Source organism: Bos mutus, chromosome 17 (genome assembly GCF_027580195.1).
Source record: "Bos mutus isolate GX-2022 chromosome 17, NWIPB_WYAK_1.1, whole genome shotgun sequence".
NCBI lineage: Eukaryota > Metazoa > Chordata > Mammalia > Artiodactyla > Bovidae > Bos > Bos mutus.
In genome coordinates, this window is record NC_091633.1 from 5,222,654 (window position 1) to 5,247,803 (window position 25,150).

General features: G+C 53.0%; 1 protein-coding gene and 1 long non-coding RNA gene across 2 annotated transcripts in view; one reads left to right on the forward strand and one right to left on the reverse strand.

Annotated features, from left to right (window-relative positions):
- TTC28 (tetratricopeptide repeat domain 28) overlaps nt 1–16,734 on the forward strand; it is a 582,233-nt gene extending 565,499 nt beyond the window's left edge. The window contains 9 exon segments of the mRNA XM_070385930.1: nt 21–633; nt 636–740; nt 2,215–2,339; nt 4,989–5,220; nt 5,700–5,776; nt 7,060–7,083; nt 7,476–7,605; nt 10,123–10,230; nt 11,278–16,734. Coding sequence (XP_070242031.1) covers nt 21–633; nt 636–740; nt 2,215–2,339; nt 4,989–5,220; nt 5,700–5,776; nt 7,060–7,083; nt 7,476–7,605; nt 10,123–10,230; nt 11,278–12,896 — 3,033 coding nt within the window. The 3' untranslated portion in view covers nt 12,897–16,734.
- Nucleotides 6,123–25,150, reverse strand: part of LOC138991469 (uncharacterized) — a 74,206-nt gene continuing 55,178 nt past the window's right edge. The window contains exons 3-5 of the long non-coding RNA XR_011467414.1: nt 16,977–17,027; nt 9,472–9,811; nt 6,123–7,060 (exon numbers count right to left, since the gene is read on the reverse strand). This is a non-coding gene — a long non-coding RNA (uncharacterized lncRNA). The remainder of the gene's footprint in view (nt 7,061–9,471; nt 9,812–16,976; nt 17,028–25,150) is intronic.

Sequence of the window (25,150 nt, forward strand, 5' to 3'; positions counted from 1 at the left end):
TGCCTTTCCTCCCCTCCTAGTCTCACCTGAGGAAGAGCCCGCCCGCCTATTCCAGCTCCACGTCCATGGCGGCGGTGGTCGGCAACCCCAAGCTGCCGTCGGCGGTGATGGACAGGTGGCTGTGGGGCCCGATGCCGTCAGCCGAGGAGGAAGCCTACATGGTGTCCGAGCTGCTGGGCTGCCAGCCGCTGGTGGGCAGCGTGGCCACCAAAGAGCGGGTCATGAGTGCCCTGACGCAGGCCGAGTGCGTCCACTTCGCCACCCACATCTCTTGGAAACTGTCGGCCTTGGTCCTCACGCCCAGTGTGGACGGCGCCCCTGCAGGCGGCAAGAGCTCCTTCGGCCACCCCTACACCATCCCTGAGTCCCTGCGGGTGCAGGACGACGCCAGCGACGGCGAGAGCATCTCAGACTGCCCACCGCTGCAGGAGCTGCTGCTCACGGCCGCCGACATCCTGGACCTGCGGCTGCCCGTCAAGCTGGTGGTGCTCGGCTCCTCCCAGGAGTCCAGCAGCAGGATCACGGCCGATGGGGTGGTGGCGCTGACTCGGGCCTTCCTGGCGGCGGGTGCTCAGTGTGTCCTCGTGTCTCTGTGGCCCGTGCCTGTGGCCGCTTCCAAGATGTTCCTGCACGCCTGTACTCGTCCCTGCTGAACGGCCTGAAGGCCAGCGCAGCACTGGGCGAGGCCATGAAGGTGGTGCAGAGCAGCAAGGCCTTCTCACACCCCTCCAACTGGGCAGGTAGGGGCTCGGGTGCTGTCAGAGGGCCCGGGGCAGGGAGTAGGGACTCGGGTGCCTGTCAGGGGGCCAGGGGCGGGTGGCGGGGGGTAGGGGCTCGGGAGCTGTCGGGGGCGGGGGGCCGGGGGCTGGGGGCAGGGGCTCAGGCGCCTGTCAGGCTAGTGGGTTTTGGGGGGGGCGCGGTGAGGAAGGGAACCCTGAGGGAAGGACAGCGCAGAGGCTCCAGGAGAGTCCCCTGGCTGAGACTCTGGCCTGCTGCCAAGTCAGCCCTGACTCCGCTGGTAGGAATTTGAGCAGGGAGCAGCAGGAGAGCTCGCTGTCCAAGTGTGTCGAGTGGGTGCTGGGGGCCCCATTTACAGCCTTCCTGTGACCCCCAGACTGTAGGAAGGAGCGGTCAGTGTTGTAGAAAGACCTGAGGTTTGGTTGTCAGGGGACTTGGGTTCAGTCCCGCTCCATCAGGCTCTGTGACCTGAGCTGCATCGTAGCTGTCAAAGTCGCTCCATTGTATCTGACTCTTTGCAACCCCATGGACGATACAGTCCATGGAAAATCCAGGCCAGAATACTGGAATGGGTAGCCTTTCCCTTCTCAGGGGATCTTCCCGACCCAGGGATTGAACCCAGGTCTCCTGCATTGCAGGTGGATTCTTTACTAGCTGAGCCACAATCCTACCCATGCTGCAGTGATTCCTAAAACAGGAACACCAAAAATATTGTTCTCAAACATTTACACTTTATTGTTTTAATGGCAAAAAATACACCATTCATTTGTTTAAAAATAGCCCCTATAAGGTCCCACAGAATATTGCAGGGTTTGTGGGGACCCAGCCCTGTGCTTGGCCATAGTCCTGACTGGACCCCTTCCCAAACTTGTCAGGGTGCTCGTGGAAGTGGTGTTTGGTCACAGCTTAGTTTCAGTGACAGCAGAAAAGCCAACTTTGTTTTGGGGGAAATGGTGTTTAATGATGCTGCCGTCAGCCTTAAAAACAGCCTTGGTGCATTCATTCTTAGAAGCCCTTCCCCCCGTTACTCGGGGCAGGAGCTAGAGCTCCTAGAGCTGCTCTGCGGTGCCTCCCCCAGGCCCAGGCCCCACTCACAGAAGTGGGTGCTGGGGAAGCAGGAGGAGGGCGGACGTGTGGCTCCCCCCAGCCCAGGGGGGAGCTTGTCTAGGGGAGAACCGCCTCCTGTCCCCTCCTCTGATAACTTGAGGAGTCGAGCACACCGCTCCTCCATTCCAGCAGACACCAGTGAATTTCAGGGAAAAAAGGGCAGCACAGCAGGAGCGCAAAGGCACCTTCCTGAGCAGCTTGCCCAGCAGACAGCGTCGCTTCTTAAAGCGGAGGTGGGGTGTGTCAAGCTACCGTGCATAGCTGCCCCGGTCCAGCCCCTGGAGCAGCTATCCTGGGAAGGCCCTGCTCTGTCTGCGTACAAGCTGGGCTGGGGAGGGACTGCCCTGAGGTGCTTCCGTGTCCTCACAGGGTTCATGCTTATCGGCAGCGATGTGAAGCTCAACAGTCCCTCTTCGCTCATCGGTCAGGCCCTCACCGAGATCCTCCAGCACCCGGAGCGCGCACGGGACGCCCTGCGCGTGCTGCTGCACCTGGTAAGGGGCGCGGGACCCTTGGGGAAGCGGCTGCGGTGCTCGACCCCCGCTGGGGGTCCCGCGGCAGCGGGGACAGGGGGTGAGCAGATGGAGGGGACTTCGTCCCCGATGTCTGTGGATCAAGTCACTTGGTCCTAGCGGTGGGCATGGTGGGTGGTCACCTATGGCTCACCATCCTCACCCAGACCCTGGAGGGGCGGCCGAGTGGGATTCTGAAGTAAGGCCTGACCACAGCCACTTCCAGTCATGTGGCTTTATGCAAATGACCTTGCTCTCTGAGCCTCAGCTGTGAGTGGAAGCGGATAAAAATGTACCTTTTCAAGGTTACCTTGAGGGCTAGAGAAAAGGTGAGTAGCTGGCACCCAACAGGGTCCCCATAGCTGAGAGCTGGTATAATTAGAGGATACTGGCCTCTCCCTAAAGTCAGCTGGAAGAGCTCAAGTCTGACCCTGCTCTTGGCGACAACACAGTCAGAGTCCCCAAGCCATTGTCTACAGAACTGAAAGGTTGCAAACCAAGCCAGGAGTAACATGAAACTTGTTCCACCTTTTCATCTTGATAACCTAGAGGCAGTTTCAAATAATTTAGAATTCTTAGCCTCCTTGGAATTCTGCCAGAAAGACCAGGCGCTGTCCAGCACCCGGCAGCAACCTACACTGCAGCCGTCGTTATTGTTTAGTCGCTCGGTTGTGTCCGACTTTGCGACCCCATGGACTGTAGCCTCCCGGCTCCTCTGTCCATGGGGCTGCTCAGGCATGGGTTGCTATTTCCTCCTCCAGCAGGTCGTCCCGACCCAGGGGTGGCAGGCGGATTCTTTACCACTGAGCCACCAGGGAAGTCCCCACCACATCCACGCTCATTGCAAATCCAAGGCCCACACTCCCCCATGGGCACCTGGCAGCTCAGAGGTGCTGAGGAGGGGAGAACTGGCGAAGGCTTCTCCTGGGGTCCTGGAGTGGACACGGCCTTGGCCAGGGGGCATGGCCCAGGGGCCTGGGCAGGCTCCAGTGACGGGTCAGCCACAGACTCTTCTTACTCAGGTCTGTCTGAAGGTTTTCTCCGACTTTAAAGAAGTCAGTATGTGAACAAAACTGCTGGAGGCTGACCTCTGTCCCTTGTGCTGCTAGGGACAGTCTGCTAGGTAGGTAGGGCAGGACTGGTGAATTCGACCCACGGGCCTTGTGTCTCGGGCCGGACACAAGGAAGCACCCCCAACCCACTGGGTAGATGTATTCAAAAGCTTTGAGAATTTGGGGGAGACCTTCTACAAAGGTCTCTTCTTTTAACCTGTGCCTGCAAGCTGAACTTAAAGTTGCTCAGCACCAGGACACTGGCAGGCGGTACCCCCCTTCCTGCTGTAGGTGTTGGCACTGCCTCCCAGGGCCAGAATCCAGCCTCAGGGCCCCTCAAGTTCATCCAGGATTCTCACCTCTTTCTCGGCTTCATCTTTGGGGATGAGTGTAGGGCCCATGGGTCGAATTCACCAGTCCTTCCCTACCAACCCAGCAGACAGTGTCTCCAGGGCCTGCCCAGCACAAGGGACAGCAGCTGGCTGCCCGTCTGTCCTGCCCGGGAACTCACGTTTCCTCCTACCTGTGATGTCAGCCGCCAGCGCCCCGCGGTTTTTCCTTTTTGGCTGTACCTTGCGGCACGCGTCACTTCCCTGATGAGGGACTGAACCCCTGCCCCTGCAGGGGGAGTGCAGAGCCCTAACTACAGGGAATTCCCTATAGTTTGGACTTGTGAATCACAATTGTACAGTTCCTAAAAGTAGGTTTACCTGACAAAGGGTTTTGTTTTTAAACCTTGGATACACTCAGGGTGCCTCCAGACGCGATGCTGTCTATTCTTCTCTTACTTTCTGTTGTGCTGCGCAGCTCGTGGGAGCCCAGTGCCCTCACAGGGGTTGAACCTGGGCCCAAGGCAGTGGGAGCACAGAGTCCTGACGACGGGGCAGCCGGGGAATCCCCCAGCACCTGCGGGTTGTACTCTGGGGGTGTCCTGGACAGTGCTCTGTCCCCGCCAGGGGAGCGCAGGGCAGGGGACATCTTAGGACCAACTGATGCTTCCCTCGGAGTCAAGGGGCCAAGGGAAGGTATGTGGCTGCTGCAGGCGCCGTGGAGGCTCCTGGAAAACTGAGGGGCTGGTTGTTACCTGGTGGGCCCGGAACGTGCGGGACAAGGTCCAGAGGTCAAGGTCCAAGGTCCAAGGTCCTCTGCCGCAGGCAGAGGAGTCGGAGGCCTGGGGGACACAGGCCCAGTGAGGGCACTTCCTCGTGTGTGTGCGGGGTCCTGAAGGCCTGAGGGCTCATCCTGGTGATGGGCAGTCAGCCTGCAGGGTTTGGGGCAGGCCCCGGGCAGGAGATGGGTTTCCAGACAGATCTCACATGTGCATGGAGGCGCCCAGAGCCCGGAGCCACGTTAGGGAAGGGCCAGGACTCTTCGGAACCCCCAGCCCTCGCTGGCTCTTGAGAGTGGCGGTCCCTCCCTTGCGGGGCGCTGGCTGCTGCTGTGTGGCCCTCAGGCCTGGGTGTGGCCGTGAGCCCCACACCGCTCCCCACACTGGCTGTGTGTTCCTCCGAAGCCACCTGGAGAGAAACCAGGGTCCCCACCCCTGCCCAGAGCAGCGCCTCACCCTCTTCCCCCGCAGGTGGAGAAGTCGCTGCAGCGCATTCAGAACGGGCAGCGCAACGCCATGTACACGTCCCAGCAGAGCGTGGAGAACAAAGTGGGCGGCATCCCTGGCTGGCAGGCCCTCCTCACCGCTGTGGGCTTCCGGCTGGACCCCCCGGCCAGCGGCCTGCCAGCGGCCGTCTTCTTCCCAACCTCCGACCCGGGCGACCGGCTCCAGCAGTGCAGCAGCACCGTCCAGTCCCTGCTGGGTGAGCCTTGGCCGGCAGCAGGTGCAGGGTGGGGGGCTGTGGTCCCCGCCGCTCTTGGACGGGGAGGAGCCGGGGTCTCCGACACAGACTCCTCCGGCCTGGTGCTTCCATCTGTGACCCCCAGCTCTACCCCTTGCAGGGTGGACAGCAACGGCTCAAATGTTTTGTCGGCAGCTTCGGGCCTGACAGAGCCCTGTGGCTGAACCCAGGGTGACATGGTCACAGGGCTCCCCTTCTTGCATCGCTTGGCAGGGGGTGATGCTGCCTGAGCGACCAGTCAGGGTCCTGGGGTGACCACGTGCAGCCTCCAGCTGCCCTTCTCAGAGAGCATCCAGCTGGGACTTGGACACACTGTCTGGCTGTGCTGAGCTTTTGAAAACGGGAGCAAAGCTGAGCATTCGGGGTGCATTCCCCTGGGAAGGTGCAGACTGTGGGTGCAGTGTGCCCCTCCAGATGACGCCGCCTCCTCCTCGCTGTAGGTCTGCCCAACCCTGCCCTCCAAGCCCTCTGCAAGCTCATCACGGCCTCGGAGACAGGCGAGCAGCTCATCAGCCGGGTGAGTCCAGCAGAAAGCGGAGCCTGGGGGCTGGGCCACACTGGGGGACAGAGCTCCGACCCTGACAGGAAGCTCAGCCCTCGGGATTTGAGGGAGAGGCAAGTGCTGGGGTACATCGGCCAGCACGGAGGAGCTGGTTCTCAGGCCCTCTCTGGGCGCTGAGTGCCAACAGCACTAGGGCCTCAGAGGACGCCCAAGGGGCCCCAGTCCCCTGTGGTCTCAGGGCTCTTCCTGACCTCTGCATCCAGTGGCCTCCTGCACTGGGCACCCCTGACCACCACCGCCCCAAGCCAGCAGGTGTTCCTGTACTTATTCTCAGGTCAGAGCCTGACCCTTGCCTGAAACAAAACCACCGCTGAGGCGGTGGTGAACAGTCACCTCTCATGGAAGATACTGCTTAGCGGGTTTTTCACGAAGTGCTTTCTTTTAGGAGAAAGTAGATCTAATTTAGAGAACTGGAGGATTCTAGCCCTTGGCATCATGTAGGCCGTTCTCGAATTGGCCACCGAGCTTCAGATCTTCCTCTTGGCCTGTGCGGGTCTGGAACAACCCTCTGGTGACAATGTAGTGACCCCTGAAGAGGATGGAGTGGTTTTCTGAAGTGTAATAATTTGACAAAGTAATATACATTAGTAGGTCTTTATCAGCAGATTTCCTTTTAGTGGAGCTGTTTATCTGGAAATAAGCTGCTCCTTCGAGGGTTCAGCCCTGGCACCTCTCCCCCCGCTGCCTGGGTGGTTTCCACCCTGATTCGGAGCATAGCTCACTGATCGTGAGTTTCTGCTCATTTTGTAATAAGTGTTAGGATCTGCTTGTTGGGGAGAATCAGGAAGACACTTCAGGGCTACAAGCCTGTGCTCTTCCAAGAGAAAAGGCTAGAGGCACGTGTGCAGGGTGAGGCTGAGCATCGGAGCCAACTGCTTACTTTCTTGCTTTGGGTGGCAGCACGGGGACCTCCACAGCCCCTGCCCCGGGACGGCAGGCACTTCTGAGCCACTCGAATTGGAGACTCTGCTTTGGAGTGGCCACGAGGGCCCGCGGTCCCGTGCCCCGTCCTGGTGAGGAAGGGCAGGCGGCGACCTCTGGGGCGTCTGGCGGGTGTGGCTGCGCCTTCTCCTGTGTCCCTGCTGACTCTCGCTCCTCTCCGCTGCCCGCCGGGTCAGAGCCAGCCCGTGTGGCGCTTCCTACAGCAGTGATCAGCTTGTGGTGCATAACAACCTGTGCTTGAGTCTAAACTCTCTTCTCTTTCTTTCTCTCTTTTTCTTATACTCTGCTGGCCGAAGGCTGTTAAAAATATGGTTGGAATGGTGAGTACCACTCTAAGTAGCACTGTCCTCAGGTGAGCCCCTCGACCCGCCCGCCCCACCCCCGCGCTGCTGGCTCAGGTCCGCCCCAGCCCAGGCTCTGGCTCCCTTTCCGGCTCCGCCCGCTCTGCTCTGGATCTGACCTTTCAAGTTCCCTCAGAACGGCAGGCCAGCAGCCCTGGGGGGAGTGCTCACACTCAGCAGGTGTCTGGGAGCCCCCTGCCCCTCCTCTCGCCCCGAGCCCCCCTGCTCCCATGGAGAGGACAGAGGGCAGCAGGCACAGAGGCCCCGTGCAAAGAACGTGAGGCGCTGCGCACACAGGAGGTTGCTAGGTGCCGTGCCCGCGCGGGCAGCTTGGGCGCCTGGCAGGCGCAGGCTAACGCTCTCCCCCTCAGCTCCACCAGGTGCTGGTGCAGCTGCAGGCCGGCGAGAAGGAGCAGGACTTCGCCTCGGCGCCCATCCAGGTCTCCATCAGCGTCCAGCTGTGGCGGCTCCCCGGCTGCCACGAGTTCCTGGCGGCTCTAGGTAGGCCCGCGTCCTCGAAGGGGCTCCTTTCCTTCTACCTTTCTTTTTAACCTGTTTCCCTCCTAGTTTCTGTTGGGTGGCATTGGTAGACTCTTGGGTCTTAGCGTTGTTGCCGTGTTTATTACTCAGTGGCTAATATGAGGGCTGGTGCTTCAGCACAGCTCCCAGACGGCCTTGTGGCTGCCCCTATCCCCTACACGGTGGTTTCCTCCTTGCGCTCGGAGTCATCATGTTAAGATGAATCTGCTGGATTGCAGTACTGCTGGGAGTCAAGCCGTGACTACAGCCTAAGGAAAACTGTCATGATTTCAACATCGGGCTCTATGGGAGTCAAGCCGTGACTACAGCCTAAGGAAAACTGTCATGATTTCAACATCGGGCTCTATCACTGGCTACTCAGACTTGGCAGAGAGAAAATACAATTGAAACTGCCTTTGACTGACCACAGAAACCTAGGACGGCCTGTTGCAAGATCCTCCTTCAGTCAGGACGCTCTTGCTGCTTCAGCGCTGAGAGCCAGTTGAGGCAGCTCCCAGCACCACTGCCGTCTCCTCACTGCAGGCGCATCTGCTGCTAAATCACCCTGAGAGGCTGTGCCATCCTGTCGCAGGCATGGGGGAGGCAGCAGTGAGCACAGGACCGAAGGTCCTGCTCTTAAGAGAGCTTTCATACCAGAGGGGACAGACAGACACACAGAAAGATGCAGCCTAAGGGGAGCAGCTCAGAAGTGAGGAACCCCAGCACAGACAGAAGCATCAGGGTCAGAGAGACGGGCAGGAGCCTTGCAGGCCCAGAGCCTGTGGAGGAGAGGTCCAGGCTGAGGGAAGAGCCTGAGGCAGATCCTGGGGTCGAGACACTGGTGGGAGGCCCTTGGTTTTTAGTCTGAGGGAGTGGGGATCTGATGCCTTGTGGGAATGTTCCTCCCGCACAGGAAGCCTGGGAGCCTTTTCTAGCCCATTTGGATGACCCTTCCCAGCCCATCTCAACTTGGGGGCTTCCACCTGTCTTTGGAGGCAAAGAGGGAACCCACACAACCCCACAGGGGTTCCAAATCCCCTGGCAGTAGGTACTCTGAGGTCTTTTAAGATTCTTATTATTTGCTAGTTTCCAAGAAGGACCATAGCCTTCTTGGTATAAACACAGTACATTTATGTCTAGTAAGCATAGTCACGAGCAAGTGGAGCAGGGGTGAGAAGGACCAGCTCCACACCCAGGATGGTCTCACTCGTATGAGGCCGCAGGTGAGGCAAGACCGGAGCCGAGATCTTTCTGTGAGGAGGAGCAGCTCCTGTCCTCCCGCGGCACGCTCTCAGGCTGGGGTCCTGGGTGCTTTTTGTTGATGCTCCTCTACTTTCTGAATCCCACTGATACTCCAGGGCGAGTCGGGAGAACTACCCCCTCCAGCCCTCAGCAAGTCACAGGCTGTGGCTTATTTAGAGAACTCAGTTCTGTTGGGACAACCAGTTCAAGTCCCCTTGATAGCGGATTCTAAACTAAAACGTTATTAGTCACACATTTTCTAAGTGCTGAGTTCTCTGAGACCTTCCTGTTGGTTTCAGGGTCTGTTTACTTTTGAGTTCAGAGGGGGAAATCTCCAATAGCAACCAGAATGCTGAGTTCAAGGCACCTCTATTGAGTCCAGTTCCCAGACCCAACACAGGAATTACAAGAATAAAAAAGACAGGTTTCTCATCTGGCGCTGGGGTCCCTGCTGTGGGAACACTGAGGTGAGGCGGGAAAGGGCCTGGGAGCGCAGGGCTGCTGCTGGCCCCAAGTGTCCACACTGTTTGAAGCAGAGCTCAGTGATCTGCTGGGAGGTTAAGTGAAGACGTTCTGAGCCGAGTCCCTTAGGCCCTAAGCCCTTACCTGCTGGCTGCCTCCGTCATGGCCCCGATGAGTCTGAGTGCTGCGGCAACAGCTCGTTAGGCAGCTGCCCGGCCTTTGTTGTGCCCGCGCTGGGTCTTATTAGACTTGGGGCTGCTCCCTGGCGGCTCCGGCGGGGCAGAGTGAGTCCCTGGTGGGCGCTCCAGCCCAGAGCAGATTCTGCAGCATCGGAGAAGCTCGTCTCAGAGCCCTTGGGGCAGACCGTACCCACGCGCATAGACACTGTCCTTGCAAATTTCCCACCTTCTCCTGCACCAGCTTTAAATGTCCGGTCGAACAGAGGAGCCAGTGTTTGTCCTCGACAGTCTTTAAGTGAACTGTCCTGCAAAAGAATGGAGACAAGTGTCAGCGAGCCTTACTACCCCCAGCTCCTCTCTGGAGAGGGCAGGGCAGGGCAGCAGCCAGCGCTCTGTGGAAGGACAGCGGTCAGGGGAGCCCCCTGCGTGGGTGTGAGGGGCGCAGCGCCCATGAGTCCCCGTGACTGACATTCTCTTGACCGATGTACAGGCAGGGCTTTCCGAGGAGTTTGCACAGGTTCCCCAGGACAGGGTGAGAAGCCCTAGAGTGCACATCCTTTTCAGGCCCGGGAATCTTCCTCAAAGCAGCAGGTGTTTATGGTCTTTGTTTCTCTAGGTTTTGATCTCTGTGAGGTCGGTCAGGAGGAAGTAATCCTGAAAACCGGGAAACAAGCCAACCGACGGACCATGCACTTTGCGCTCCAGGCCCTGCTCGCGCTCTTCGGTAAGAGTGCCTCGCGGCTCCTAGGAGCTACAGGCACGGCCCTGGGTATGGTTTGGGAAGGGGAAGAATTGAGTGAATGTCTGCTGTATGTCAGGGAACGTTCAAAAAACAAGCTCCCTGTTCTGCTGGACCTCAGCTTATGGTGTGCACACGTACAATACATGTCAGACGAGGAAATTAAGGGACGAGGGAGTGCAGGTGGCATCGGAGGAGAGGTGCCGCGGGAGGGGTGGTACCCAGAGCTGGCCTGCAGGGCGGTTTTCAGACCCTGGGGCAAGCCTGCCCCCTAAAGGGGCAGAGTGAGGCTGAATGCGGGCGCTAATGGCGTCAAGGCTTGACGGCAACCGGCAAAGCCTGCTGACAAACGTGCTCAGAGGGGTCAGAGGTGACAGCTGCCAGGCTGGGCTGCCTTCGCCGAGATGGTGAAGGTGGCAGGACTGGTCTGTGCTCCCTCTTGGACATGTTTGTAGGCAGCTGGTCAGACGAGTCCAGAGTGGAGACACTGACGTGCCCACAGGGCTCAGGCGAACAGGACTGTCCTGTGGGCCCTCCTGGGGTCAAGGTCACAGACGGGGCAGGGCCGGGGAAGGTTCAGTACCCAAGAGCCGGGTGTGATCTGTGCAGAAGCGGGCAGTGAATGCCAAGTTTGGCGGTGACCACTGGTGACCTTTACATGAGCTGGGGAGACAGAAGCCTGCCTGGAGCGGGTTCTGAGCAGGCGGGAGGAGGGTGCTGGGATGTGGGGTGATGCAGCTGCAGCTGGAAGGGACGGCGGGTGAGGGTTCGGGCAGGGGCGCCACCGAGCGGGGCGTGGCTGCGGGGCCTCGGGAGATAGGGAGCAAGTGGGGGTGGGCCTGCTGGCGGGTCTGCAGCACCGGGGCCCCTCCTGTTTCTGTCCCCAGCATGAGACTTACCTCTTCCCACAGGACTGTTTTCCAGGCTTGAGACGAATTCAGGTTGTGTATAACTCTAGCTTCTATGCATATGAGGATGCTTGTGAAAGAAGTCAGCACCACAGAGAATTCTAACTGTGCTCCTTTGTCGTAGATTCCACTGAGCTGCCCAAGCGCCTCAGCCTGGACAGCTCGTCCTCCCTGGAGTCGCTGGCCTCGGCCCAGTCTGTCTCCAACGCTCTGCCCCTGGGCTACCAGCACCCTCCTTTCTCCCCGACCGGGGCAGAGAGCATAGCCTCAGACGCCATCTCTGTGTACAGCCTGAGCTCCATCGCGTCCTCCATGAGCTTCGTCTCCAAGCCTGATGGGGGGTCAGAAGGCGCGGTCCCTCGGGGACGGCAGGACTACGAGCGGTCCAAGAATACCTACCCCCCGCGCGCTGCCCTGCCCCGGAGCCCGCTGTCCCCGCCCGCCCGCCCTGCAGGCGCCAAGGACGAGGAGGAGTACGAGGGGTTCTCCATCATTAGCACAGAGCCCTTGGCGGCCTCCCAGGAGGACCCACCGACGGGCTTCTCACCCGACCACAAGCAGTCCCTCGTGGGGACAGCGGGCGGCGTCAAAGTCTCGGTGAGCTCAAGCACTCCAAACTCTCCCGTTAAAATGACTCTGATTCCCAGCCCAAACTCACCCTTCCAGAAAGTTGGAAAACTAGCAAGTTCAGATACGGGAGAATCAGACCAGTCGAGCACAGAAACAGATAGTACCGTGAAGTCCCAAGAAGAAAGTAACTCGAAGCTTGACCCTCAAGAGCTGGCGCAGAAGATTCTCGAGGAGACACAAAGCCATCTCATGGCAGTGGAGCGTCTTCAGAGGGGTGGCGGTCAGGGCGCCAGTTCTGAAGATGGCATCTCTGTGCCCAACAACGCTGCCGTCTTCCGAGCCTCCGAAACCAGCGCCTTCAGCAGGCCCGCCCTCTCCCACCAGAAGAGCCAGGCGTCGTCGTCGTCGCCGGTCACCATCAAACCAAAGCCCCCAGCCAGGAGCTCCTCCCTCCCCAAGGTGAGCTCGGGGTACAGCAGCCCCACCGCCTCCGAGGCGTCCGCCAAAGACAGCCCGAGCCAGCACAGCGGCCGGCCGTCGCCTGGCTCCGACTCGCAGACCTCCCTGAGCGACCAGCCTCTCTTCAAGCTGAAGTACCCCAGCTCCCCCTACAGCGCTCACATCTCCAAATCTCCAAGGAACATGTCCCCCAGCTCAGGCCACCAGTCTCCCGCGGGAAGCGCACCCTCCCCGGCTCTCTCCTACTCCTCGGCGGGCTCCGCGCGGTCCAGCCCCGCCGACCACCCTGACCTCGACAAGCTGAAGATGGCGGCCATCGACGAGAAGGTGCAGGCCGTCCACAACCTGAAGATGTTCTGGCAGAGCACACCCCAGCACTCCACGGGACCAATGAAAATACTCCGGGGGGCCCCTGGAACCATGACTTCCAAGAGAGATGTCCTCAGCCTATTGAATTTGTCACCTCGGCACAACAAGAAGGAGGAGGGCGCAGACAAGCTGGAACTCAAGGAGCTGTCTTTGCAGAGACGTGGAGAAACCCCCCCCAAAGCCCCGCCCAACGGACACTGGCGCACGGAGACCACCTCGCTGAGCACGCTGCCGCTGCCCGCCCGCCCACCTGCCCCGGCTCCCACGCGCCCTCTCAGACTTCCTTCTGGAAACGGCTACAAGTTTCTGTCCCCAGGAAGATTTTTTCCTTCCTCTAAATGCTAAAGCATCTTCTGTGCCCACCGACAGCAGCCCGGAGCGCAGCGGCCCGGCCGGGCTCTCCGCACTCACTCGGCTGCCCTGCATGCGCCGCCCGCCCAGACGCCCCGCCCGCTGGTGGCCCCCGAGGACTCTGGGCAGATTCACCAAAAGCCAGGACTAATGTGCAGCTGGTACAGGATGCGCACGGAATTTTCTACACACATCACCAAATGTTTACCTGTGAGCTCCCTCTTCTCATCTTTGATGCGATTCAACAGGACTTTTGTACAAAAACGGTCAAGGTTCTGGGGCGGGGGAGGAGAGGGAGTACATATTTTGCTAAGAGGTATAAATGCAGTACCTTTATACACAGAATACGAGCTTTCGTAAGGCTTTCAGGTGCTGGTTGGGGGTGGGATGCGTAAAATCTAAGTTGAATTCTACATGAAAGTGTTATTATAAACTTGCCAAAAAACAGGATACCGGTTTTAAAAATGCCAATGATTTGTAATTAAATTGTAGCAATTCTGGTCTCACGGTACTGTAACATCATAGAACCGATGCAATAATTCACCTGGAAACAGTGCTTCCGTCCTGAACTCTGCTCTCCTGAGCTCTACAAATGTCCTTGGAACCCCATGGTCAACCAAACTTGAAAATTTTCGTAACTCCTATCCAGGCATTTTAGAACTATGCAATTGTGATTTAAAATGCAACTTTGTGCTTTTAGAACATTACTGACCTTTTTTGTACATGGATAAACAACTTGGTTTTGTTATCAATAGTACTTTGCATTTATAGCTATTATTTTTAAAAGCTCAAAAAGTTTTTTAAAACGTCAAATTTTGAATAGTCATCAATAAGTAATTATCAAATTTTTGGGGGGGGAGTTTGAAATTATTCAGTTTCCTTAGAAGAAAAAAATAGCAAAAAAAAAAAAAAAAAAAAATCTCATGGCTAACTAGATTTAACCAGAATCTAGCCTTCCAGCTCCTATCCCTTTACTTCCTGCTTAATTTTATCTTTTCCCAACTCCAGGCTTCAAACACCCCTCCTATCTACATCTGCTGCCAGGTTCCCACCGTCCCAGCACCTCCCACCTGTGAACTGCATGTGACCCCGTCTTGGTGTGACCGGTGCCCCTGGTTCCTGTGATCTGAGGACAGACCCTTACTGTCCACGGCCTCAGAAGCACGGCCCTCTGCTGGGATATGTACCTCTGAGTTACTGCTCAACAAGGAGAGAGGGTCTTAAACGTGTTGTCACAGGGGAAAAAAAAAGAAAAGAGGGACTCTTTCTCCAGCTATGATAGTTCCCTGATACTGCCGCCAGCCAGGATGAGACAAAAGAACAGTCTAGAAGGGGTAACCACTAACTTATTTTATAAGGAAAGGAAATGCTGAAAATCATGTTAGTGCCAAGTGCAGTTGGAGAACATAAGCCACTTTTAGGTAATTCTCAAGTGGAAATCCTACTTACTACCTCCTCACTGTGAAGGTCCATCCCACGAAGGCAGCAGCCTCTCGTCCCAGGACACCTGCCACGGGGAGAGGACAGCGGGGCCTGGCAGCAGCCTCATGACGACACCCGGGGGGGTTAACCTCGGGGAGGCCTCACTTGATTCACACACACTGACCACCTGTCTATTCCACACTGTACTCTGCAAAGAGGGAAAGATAATATATACTCGATAATATATACTCAATCTCTCTTACTGTCCTGAGCTGCGTCATAGAAACTGTGTGTGTTTAACCCAACAGCCATGTTGACAAAAGCAAGGAAGTCCCTCCCATCCTAACCCCGATCCCAACACTGGAAGAGAAGTACTTTCATCAAGAAGCAACTATGAGGCCGTCTTTATGTCTTTTGTAAATGATAATAAAGTACCAATGTAGCAAATGAAAGCCAAGCTTATAAGCACTGTGCATTCAGATAGCAAAATCAGGTCCTCAGTAACAAGAAACAAACCTCAAAAGTGAATTTCTGAATCCGCACGCATGTAGACAGTTAGGCTCGTCCTTTCTCAGCACCTCTCAGCCTCTTTTCCAAGTGCCAAGGAGCCCCGGAGGAAAGGCCGGTCTGTGCTCTGGCCCCGGGTGCCCACCTCCAGCACAGCCCCCTACCACCCAGACCGCTTCTCCTGGTTACCAAGCCAGCTGGGAGGACTCGTAGGCTCCGGCCCCAGGTGCCCACCTCCAGCACAGCCCCCTACCACCCTGACCGCTTCTCCTGGTTACCAAGCCAGCTGGGAGGACTCGTGGGCTCTGGCCCCAGGTGCCCACCTCCAGCACAGCCCCCTACCACCCTGACCACTTCTCCTGGTTACCAAGCCAGCTGGGAGGACTCGTGGACCCTGACTTGGTTTTAGTCTAAGTACATTTGTTGTTGTAGGTTTCATGTTCAAAAGCCAAATGGAATATATGATTTTTTTTTGGGTCCTGGATATAAGCTTCAGTGAAGGAAAGCAAAGATGATAAAATCAAGACCAATTGCCACTTCTTTCTGTTTACTGTCAGTCTTGGTGTTTTCTATTCAAGTGAAACGGATGTAAAATCCAAGTGAATTTTTTAGGCTTCCCTGAAAAAAGGATACACTTAAAAATTATGTGAGATTGTAAAATTTGCAGATTTCTTTGTACAGATCAGGGGTTGGCAAATGACCTCCAGGCTAAATCTGGTCAGAGGCCTGGATTTTTACAGCCAAGAGCTAGCAGTGGATTTTACATTTTAAAATATTTATATAAGTATCTACATAATATTGTGATTTTTACCTCTTGGTCCACAGAGCCTCTTATGAAAACGTTTTGCTGACTCCTGGTCCACATGGCAGAAAACACACCCGGCTCATGTTCTGTTTCTAGGCTCGGAAAGCGGACGTCAGGCTGTGGACAGACTGACGGGGTGTGTGGGAACCCGAGCCCTGTGGAGGGGAGGGACGGGCCCTGGAGGAGTCCTTGGCTCCCCGCCCCACGTGGAAGGGGTCGCTGGGTCACTGTATGCAGACGGCATTGGACAGGACTTGTTTTTCAGCTCAGGAAACTGGAACCCCTGCCCCTGCTCCATCAGACGCAAATACGCAAGCAATAAAACCTCCCTCTCCTACAAACCCTGGCAGTAGATCTTACTTCTCACCAGTGGGCCACGCAGGCAGCTCTGCACACTTCACTCATCTTAACAGAATCCATTTACCAAGACACAGCGAGCCACTCAAGCTTGCGTTCTGATGCGTTTGGTATTGGCGTGTAGAGAAACGAGAACGTTCTTGCCTCCACCCACTCGCAACAGTCCCCAGCCCATACGCCGCCGTACACGCGTCCGTATCTGCTCGGCTGCCCGGGGAGGCCGGCAGGTGGTCGCCGCTGCGGGTGCCCAGCAGTCCCCGTCCCACACCCCAGCCACAAGGAGAACCGTCACTTCGCTAGTTTCAGTTCAGGCTGGGAAACCACCACCACACAATAATCGGGCTTGCTTTTAGTCAGTAGGCAGAATGTGAAAACTGTGTAATTTTCATCACATATTTTGTTCTTTTACCTAAAAGAACTTGTACCTGTGCTTTGTGAACCGGGCCCCCGTCTGTGCCAGGTCCTCCAGAGGGGCCGCGTGGAAGGACACACGTGGCCACGTCTCCCTGCGCACATGCCTTCCCCACGTGGCACTCATGCCCCTGTATGCGGTGTTAGCCACCCTTGGCCTATGTGGACTTTTTTTTTTTGTAAATGACAGTTTCCAGATGGCATTAAACTTTTTATATTATGAAATTTACCATGTAAAAAGAACTTGGTATTTTTATTGAGATTGCTAAGGCACTTGGCCTTCCTTTGTGACTTCCGTGTCTATTAAAGCATGAGTTCCCTTGGTTTTAAGTGCCGTATCTGAGTCACTTTCTTTGCGTGTTCCACACTTTCTAGGTTTCTCTGCAGTACGCATGGGATCGTGTCATTAATGAACACAGACTGCGGTCTGGAGTTTGTCCTTATGAATATACTTCTGTCTCATGTTTGCCAGTGCACAGCAGAGGTGGCCTTCTGTATCCAGACAGAGGCCTCCGGTGCCACCACGGGAGTTTCTGGGGTTTACTTCTATTAATGACAGAGGAGTTTCTTACCTGTTCTGTTCAAGACTGGAAGTTGGCACAGCAGACCACAATCTTTTTCACCTGATAAAGTAAAATATAAACTTATTTTTAGTTCTGCTTACATGCTACTTTCAGGAAATACATAAATTACTAATAGCTTAAAATTGATTTTAAATTTCATGAAAATTAGTGGATGCAGTGAAAGTGGCATTTTTAGAGAAAAATTACAGACCTAAATATGTATTTTCAAGGTTAATTTTAAACGTGTAACTGTTTAAAGCCCAGCCAGTGAGGCAGGATGCTCTGAACAGCCAGTGCTGTGGTACAAGTGTGCCCTGGCCTGTTGGGAAGGAAGGCGCCACTGAGCACGCGACTGATGTTAGCACAATAACAACAAACCCAGAGAGTAGAGGGAGGGACTCACACAGAAACTCACAGAAGACAGTACAGAAGATCAGGGAAAACTTTGCCAAAAAAGAAAACTATACCAATTTCTGTGAAGGTTGATCACGTGTGTGTGTGTGTGTGTGTGTTGCACGTGTACGTGTGAGACAGAAAAGGAAAAGTGGGTACAGCTAAAGTTGCAGCAGAAATTAGTCAGAAAATACTACGAATACTTTTATGCCAAAATATGTGAAAATGCAAGATAACCCCTGGGATGTTTTAGGCATTCGTTTTTACACAGTTGAAGGGCCCTAAATGCAGGGGATGGTGAGCACGTGACTTCAAAGTGCTGCAGTGCACAGCTCCTTGTTCACACACATCAACTGCTTCATAAGGAATTTAAGAATGCTTGAAGTGTTCTCAGCAACTACCCAACAAAAATTATTTTACATAAACTTTTAGAAAAAAATACTAAAAACCCTGTTGCACAAAGGGAAAAACAACTTGAAACCAGGCCTGAGAGATGAAAACGGCGTCTAACTCCTCGCCCTTCACCCAGCTCTCCAGACACAGACCCAGAAGGTTTTACATATGTTTCACTAAACTTTCAGGGACCGGTGGTACTCTGTATTTTCAAATGGCTTAAGAAAGTATAAAAATAAGATATTAAAATCACTCCACGACGGTATTCTTAATTCTAAGATCAATAGACAGTATAAGAAAAAGTATAGGCCCATTTAATATATGAACCTGGACATGAAAATCTGAAATAAAACAATGACCATTAAATTCCTGTGCCTTTAAAACTAGGAAGAAGTGAAGTCGCTCGGTCGTGTCTGTGACCCCATGACCTGTATGGCCTGCCAGGCTCCTCTGTCCATGGGATTTTCCAGGTAAGAATACTGGAGTGGGTTGCCATTTCCTTCTCCGTTAAAACCAGGAAAACGTAGATTGAAAGTGCATCTACGTGTCAGTCACTGGATCTTGCGTCGCTGATGAACACACACGTGGTATTCCCAAGGGCAGAGCTCTGCCCCAAGCGGTGTATCTATAAACACACCCACACACGGAAAAGCGATCAGCACGAAACTGCGGAGCGCGTCGCCACTCAGAACTGGGGTGCCGCCGAGGTCTAAGGGTTACCCTGTGACCACACGAGAAGGCGGACCTGAGACGCTCCTGCTCCAGGGGACTGACACAGGCCTATCGGCGTGAGGGGACTCCACGCAGTCCAGCCGTTCCTTAAGAAACTGTTACTGTCAAAGCAGAGAGTGACTCTAATAATCTGCAGAGTAGATGGAAGGATGCAAGGTTAGCACAGCGCCACGGAGGATCTTTGAGCACAGGTGTGTGGTCCCTGTTACCTTAGAAAACACGATTTGTGTAATCTGTCAGAGCTGGAGAATTTGCGTGTCTAAGTTTGTTAGACGCTTCCCAGAAGGAGAGCCCGGCCCTGGGTGAGGGTCTGGTATTCATGTGCTGGGGACCTTACAGCCAGCCAGCAGGACTGCTCTTAGTTCCTGAGGCTGTGCTGCCCCGCGTGTGGGGTCTAGTTTCCCAACCAGGGGTCGAACCCGGGCCCCCTAAGGCAGGAGCACGGAGTCTTAACCACTGGACCACCAGGGAACGTACAACGGTGCTGCTTTGTAATATTAGTATTCTAATGTTTTATTTATAGTCACTTTAAAAAAAAAAAAAAAAAGATTTTTGAAAATATCTCGTTTGGCTGCTAGGCTGTGGCATGAGGTGTCTCCCCTGCAACGTGCGGGGTCTCTCCTTGAGGCACAGGGACCCTGGAGCTGTGGCCCGTGGGCTTAGCTGCTCCCAGGCACGCGGATCTTAGTTCCTCTACCAGGAACTGAACCCGTGTCCCCGAGCCGTCTGCCGGATTCTTCTGGTTTTCTCCCTCCCTCGTGTCCTGCCTTGCCCTCTCACCCTCTGTGTCCTGACTCTCGCCCTCCCGCCTTCTCTCTCTCTCTGGTCCTTCCTTTCTGCCTCTTTCTCCCCTTCTCTCTCTCACCCTGTCCTTCCCTCCCTTCCTCTCTGCCTCATCTCTCTCTTCTTTCCTCCCCCCACCCCCGTCTCTCTCTCTTGCCCTGTCTCCCTCCCTTTTTCTTTCTCTGTCTCTCACTATGGCCCTCTCTTTCTCTCCTTCCCTCCTTCCTGTCCCCGCAAGGCAGATTCTTAATCTCTGGACCACCAGGGAACTCCCTGTTTTGTTGTTTTTAACCTGAGGAATTCTGGACAAGGGCCACAGCCTGGTGGTACCTTTTCCAATTTAAAGCCTTTCTTCAGCTCTCCCAATGACAGTGCAAGCTCACAGACTCTAACAATACTAAATAATGGCAAACAGCAGGGAACTTGACAGACTAACGCTGCATCCACTCCAGCAAATGAGGCCAAAACATCTGGATCCAAATACATTAAAGGGACATGTTGGCATTAAGGAAACATTCTGCCTCCCAAATGAATTTGCATCCAATCTCAAGATATTTATTAGACTTGCAGCAATTGTGCATTTGGGCCTTAGGGAATAATACGTTCTTAAATATATAAATATCTTCAATATACGTATACTAAATAAGAAGTTCTAAAATTTTAAAATAATTTTAAATCCCAGTAGCAGAGCTCACGGAGAAGGCAATGGCACCCCACTCCAGTACTCTTGCCTGGAAAATCCCATGGACGGAGGAGCCTGGTAGGCTGCAGTCCATGGGGTCGCTACGAGTCGGATATGACTGAGTGACTTCACTTTCACTTTTCACTTTCATGCACTGGAGAAGGAAATGGCAACCCACTCCCAGTGTTCTCGCTTGGAGAATCCCAGGGACGGGGGAGCGTGGTGGGCTGCCGTCTACGGGGTCGCACAGAGTCGGACACGACTGAAGCGACTTAGCAGCAGCAGCAGCGGAGCTCAAAGTCTGCCTTTCTAGTTAATTGGGACAGGTAAATGGATTTGAATTCTGATATGCCGGGCAGCATTCTGTCAAGTCTGAATTTTTTTTCCCCCCATAAATGGAAGTTACAGAAGTTTTTTTTCTGAAGTGTAGCCATTTTCTTTTTGAATGCAAAATGCAAACATAAAATTGCTATGTAATTCAGAAAAAAGAGATAGTTCCTATCTAACATTTCAAAAGTCACTGACTGACTACAAGTACTTACTGAGAGTTTGTTGTGATAAATAGACTATAGCCTCCCCCACCCCCAAAAAGCAGGAAAGTTAAAACAGATATTAAAAGTCCATAAAATAAATTGTGTCCTCTCTCCTGTACTACCGCTCTCTCCTGCATTACGAACAGTCCGAACAGCGTGATGAATGAAAATGCCCATTACGGTTCCTCCTGGCCTCTGCCCTGCTAGAATGGCCCTGGCTCTGCCCGGGACAAGCCAGTGCAGAGGCGCAGGGGCTCTGAGTGGAGGCGGCAGGTGACGAGGCCTGATCAGGGCCTTTGTTGTGAATGCTGAACATGTGGTAAAAAAAGCAGCAAGTCAGAAAGGCCAGCAAACTGAAGATGGACACAATAGCCAAGGAGTGAGATGCACACATCAAACGGATGGACGCCCAAGTCTAAGGCCATCCAGAGAGGGGCCTCTGTGATCTTGAGTGTAAATAAATAACGGAATCAATCAGAAGAGAAGCCCCAAGTCCCTTCCTACAGCTTAGGCTGAGCCCATCCTCCTGGTTTTTCCAGTGGTCATGTATGGATGTGAGAGTTGGACCATAAAGAAAGCTGAGCACTGAAGAATTGATGCTTTTGAACTGTGGTGTTAGCGAAGACTCTAGAGAGTCCCTTGGACTGCAAGGAGATCCAACCAGTCCATCCTAAAGGAGATCAGTCCTGAATATTCATTGGACGGACTGCAGCTGAAGCGGAAACTCCAATACTTTGGCCTCCTGATGTGAAGAACTGACTCATTTGAAAAGACCCTGATCCTGGGAAAGACTGAGGGCAGACAAACCACTACTGAGAAAAATTAAAGACATAAATAGAGAAAGCTACTACATTGACAGGTGGAACACTCAGTATTGTTAAGACGTTAGTTCTCCCCAGATTCATCTATAGCACCACAACTGTAATGAAAATACTGACATAAACAGGAAAAAGTCTTAGTCTTTTTATTAGAAACGGCCAAGATATATTTAAAATTTATTTGGAAATGCAAAGAATCTAGAAGAGTCAAAACAAACCTGAAAAAAGTTGCCTTCAAAATTTACTTTACAGCTATAGTAAGTAAGACTATGTAGTTTTGGAATATAAACAAGCAATGGACAGAGGAGAGTCCAGAAAAATGTAAAGAGAAGAGAGCCCAGACATAACGGTCAACCGATTTTTAACCAAGGGTACCAAAGAAAGTCAACAGAGGGAAAGAATAGTATTTTCTACATATGGCAGTAAGACAACTATGTATCTTTGGAAAAATAAAACCTCAATGATTACCTCACGTCACACTCAAAAAGTAACTCAAAAAAAAAAGTAACTCAAGATGGGTCATAAACCTAGACATAAAAGCTGAAATTACAAAGCTTCATTCACAGGAAAATACCTCTTGACCCCAAGTCTGGCAAAGATTTCATAAGACACAAAGCACACTAACCACCAGAGAAAACTAAATGGTGTTCTAGCAAAATGAAAACCTTTTGCTCTTCAGAAGACATCACTAAGAAAATAACTAGGCAAGCACAGCCTCGAAGGAGATATTCATGAAAGTTTTTCCTAGTAACTTTACCTGCAGGCACAGCTGTATCTGGAATGAATACATCGATTATCACCTGCAACTCGCCAGTAAGAGATTGAGCACTGAAGATGAAAGATCGAAGCAGAGACTTCACAAAGGAGGCACATGAGCGCTTGACAAACACATGAAATGTGCTCAGAACCATCAGCCATCTGGGAACGCAAATTAACATCACAGTAAAAGCAAAACACTTCCTACCTTTAGAGCGGCTAAATCAGACACTGGCCACACACACCAAGGGTTGGTGTGTATCCAGAACCAAAATGATACAACCGTTTACTGAAAACTGTTTAGCAGTTTCTCATAAAACCTAATACACACCCACCCAATGCTATGTCTTGTGAGAAATGAAAACAGATGCCCACAGAGAGACTCCTGCAGGAATGCCCACCGCTGCTTTCTTCATGGGCGCCCCCAGATGGGAAAACCCTAGTGGCAGGATGAAGGAGCTGAGGTCCAGACAGACAAGGGACACGGTGCCACAGAAAGAAGGAACGAAGGGGGCGGGTGGCAACGGCAGCGAGAATCAGACACACTGGTGAGCAAGGAAGTCAAACTCGAGCGTTCATCCTTGATCCCATTTATATAAAGTCCTAGAAGAGTCAAAACGAACTTACGACGACAGAAATCGAAGAGGCTGCCTCTGGGAGGAAAAGGGGATCATGGGAAAGGGACAGGATGGACCGTCCTAGCGTGATGCGACTGTTCCTGTATCTTGACTGGAGTGCTGATTACATGAGTGAATGTTGTCGAAACTTATCAAATTGTACTCTCAAAGTTTACACATCTTACTGTGCGTAAATTAAATAAAAGCCTCAGCTGACTTTTTTTTTTTGGGGGGGGGCTAGAAATTAACAAGGTGATTCTAAACTTTGTATGGAAATGCAGAGGAGCCAAGAATATCCAAGGCAGTCTAGGGGGGAAAAAAAGCTTGGTAAGTTCCATGGCCAGAAAAGACGCTCCACTATAAAGCTATAATTAAGACACATAGAACCGCGCTTTGTGATAAACCTTTCCCGTCTTTTTTTATTCCCTGGTTAATAGAAGTTTTTACTTTCAAATACCACACACCGATATATAGGGCATTCACATCCTAAATGCTAGAGTGTTTAGAAACTGCTGTGGTGCTTGGATGAACAAGGGAATCACACGAAAACGAAAATGCAAAGATGGAACTTTGGTGGGGGAGGGTGTCGTTCTGTGCTTTCCAGTGCCTTGCACAGTAAGCCCTGACCTGTCTTTTTACCCCCAAAATATGTCTTCAGTAGCTACTGAATCTGCCACTATCACAATGAGTTACCTGCATTTATTCCAAATAATCTCCTTTACTACAAACTATGCAAATGGTATAAGGTTTCTTATGCCCAAGCATGAAAGACGATTTTCCCAGCAGACGAGGTGGCTGCCTGTCCTAAAATCATGGCACTGATTTACATGCAGAGATCTTACCAGAACCCTCCACAGGACTCTGTCCCAGCACTGTGGTGGCTGTGATCGGGGCCCAGGGAGGTGGTGCCCTGGCCACAGAGTCGAGCAGAGAGTGAAGGGGGGCACTGTGTGGGGTGGTTCCCGCCCGTGGTTACTGGGTGGGGGCCGGGTGCTGGTGGCCCCCCTTCTAGAGTGCGATGCACGGGGATGCCGTGCACACGCGGTGTTTGTTTGGTGATGGTTTTTAGTTTCTTTTGTTTCTATTTGCACTTATTAAATCTACATGCATGGAACTCTAAACCTCAAAAAAAACTAAGCAGTATTGGTGCAAAGCTAGACAAACATGAATGAAACACAACAGGAAGTCTAGAGACAGACACACGATTTATGACACTGTGGCACACTGCAGAAAGAATAGACTTTTCGATAAATGGAGGTAGTTCGACTGGATATACAGATTTTACAAAATCAATCTTGACCTCCATAGGTCAAGTTTTGGTGGGCTATATGAAACTAAAAGGCAGAAAATCTACGGAAAATATTTAGAAGAAAACAGAAGACATTATCTCCATAACCTTAAGCTAAGAAAATGTTTCTTAAACAGGATATAAAAAGTCGACAAATTGACGATCAACTACAGAAATGACTGAACCAATGACTGTGTGTCAGACAATGGAAAACGCTGTGGCAACCGTGTGCGACAGCACAAATATTTGAAACAGAATGTTGAGCGAAAGAAGTCAGAATATATACCACGTGCTTCTGTTTACATAAAGTTCAAAAACTAGCAGAACAAACTGATGGTGTTAGGATACTGGCTACTCCTGGTGCCTGCGTATCTCGATGGGTTCACTCGGGAAGGAATCGTCACGCTGTGCGATCACAGTCTGTGCACTCTCCTGTGTGTATGTCACACATCAGTATGTATAAAGTCAGAAAGACCACCGACCCAGGTCTCCCTAGTCGTCTTCCCTCCAAGTCTCCTGCATCTCAGTAGAACCGCAGCTCATCCGGGAGGCCACGCCACCACGCTCCTTTCTCTCACGCCTCACAGTCCAGCGCAAACCTGCTGGACGCCTCACCGCTGCCACCCGCTCGCTGCCCGCCAGGCCTCCTTCCTGGTCTTTCCTGCGCCCACCCTCCCTCCCCGCACTCTGTTCTCCGTAACGGCAGCCACAGCAACCACTGTTGAACATACAACAGCTCACCTTACAAGTGTGCTCCAAAGCCTTCTCAGCCCTCCTCTGGCCTCCGACTCCTCCGTGGTCTGGCCCCACTGCTGTCCCGCTCCCTCACCCAGCGTCCACGCTCTCACGCCCCTCTATCACTGCATCATCTGCAATCATGCTCTATACCCTTCACTCCACGCTAGTTCTCATCACAGTTCTTACTATCAAATGGTAATACAAGTAGCTTGCTGCAAGGTCCATATGTTCATCAGATCGTGAACTCCTTACTGCAAAATTCAGACTTAAAGAAGGTAGGGAAAACCACTAGACCATTCAGGTATAACCTACATCAAATCCCTTTATGATTATACGGTGTAAGTGACAAATAGATTCAAGGGACTACATCTGATAGAGTGCCTGAAGAACCATGGACAAAGGTTTGTGACAATGTACAGGAAGCACTGATCAAGATCATCCCCAAGAAAA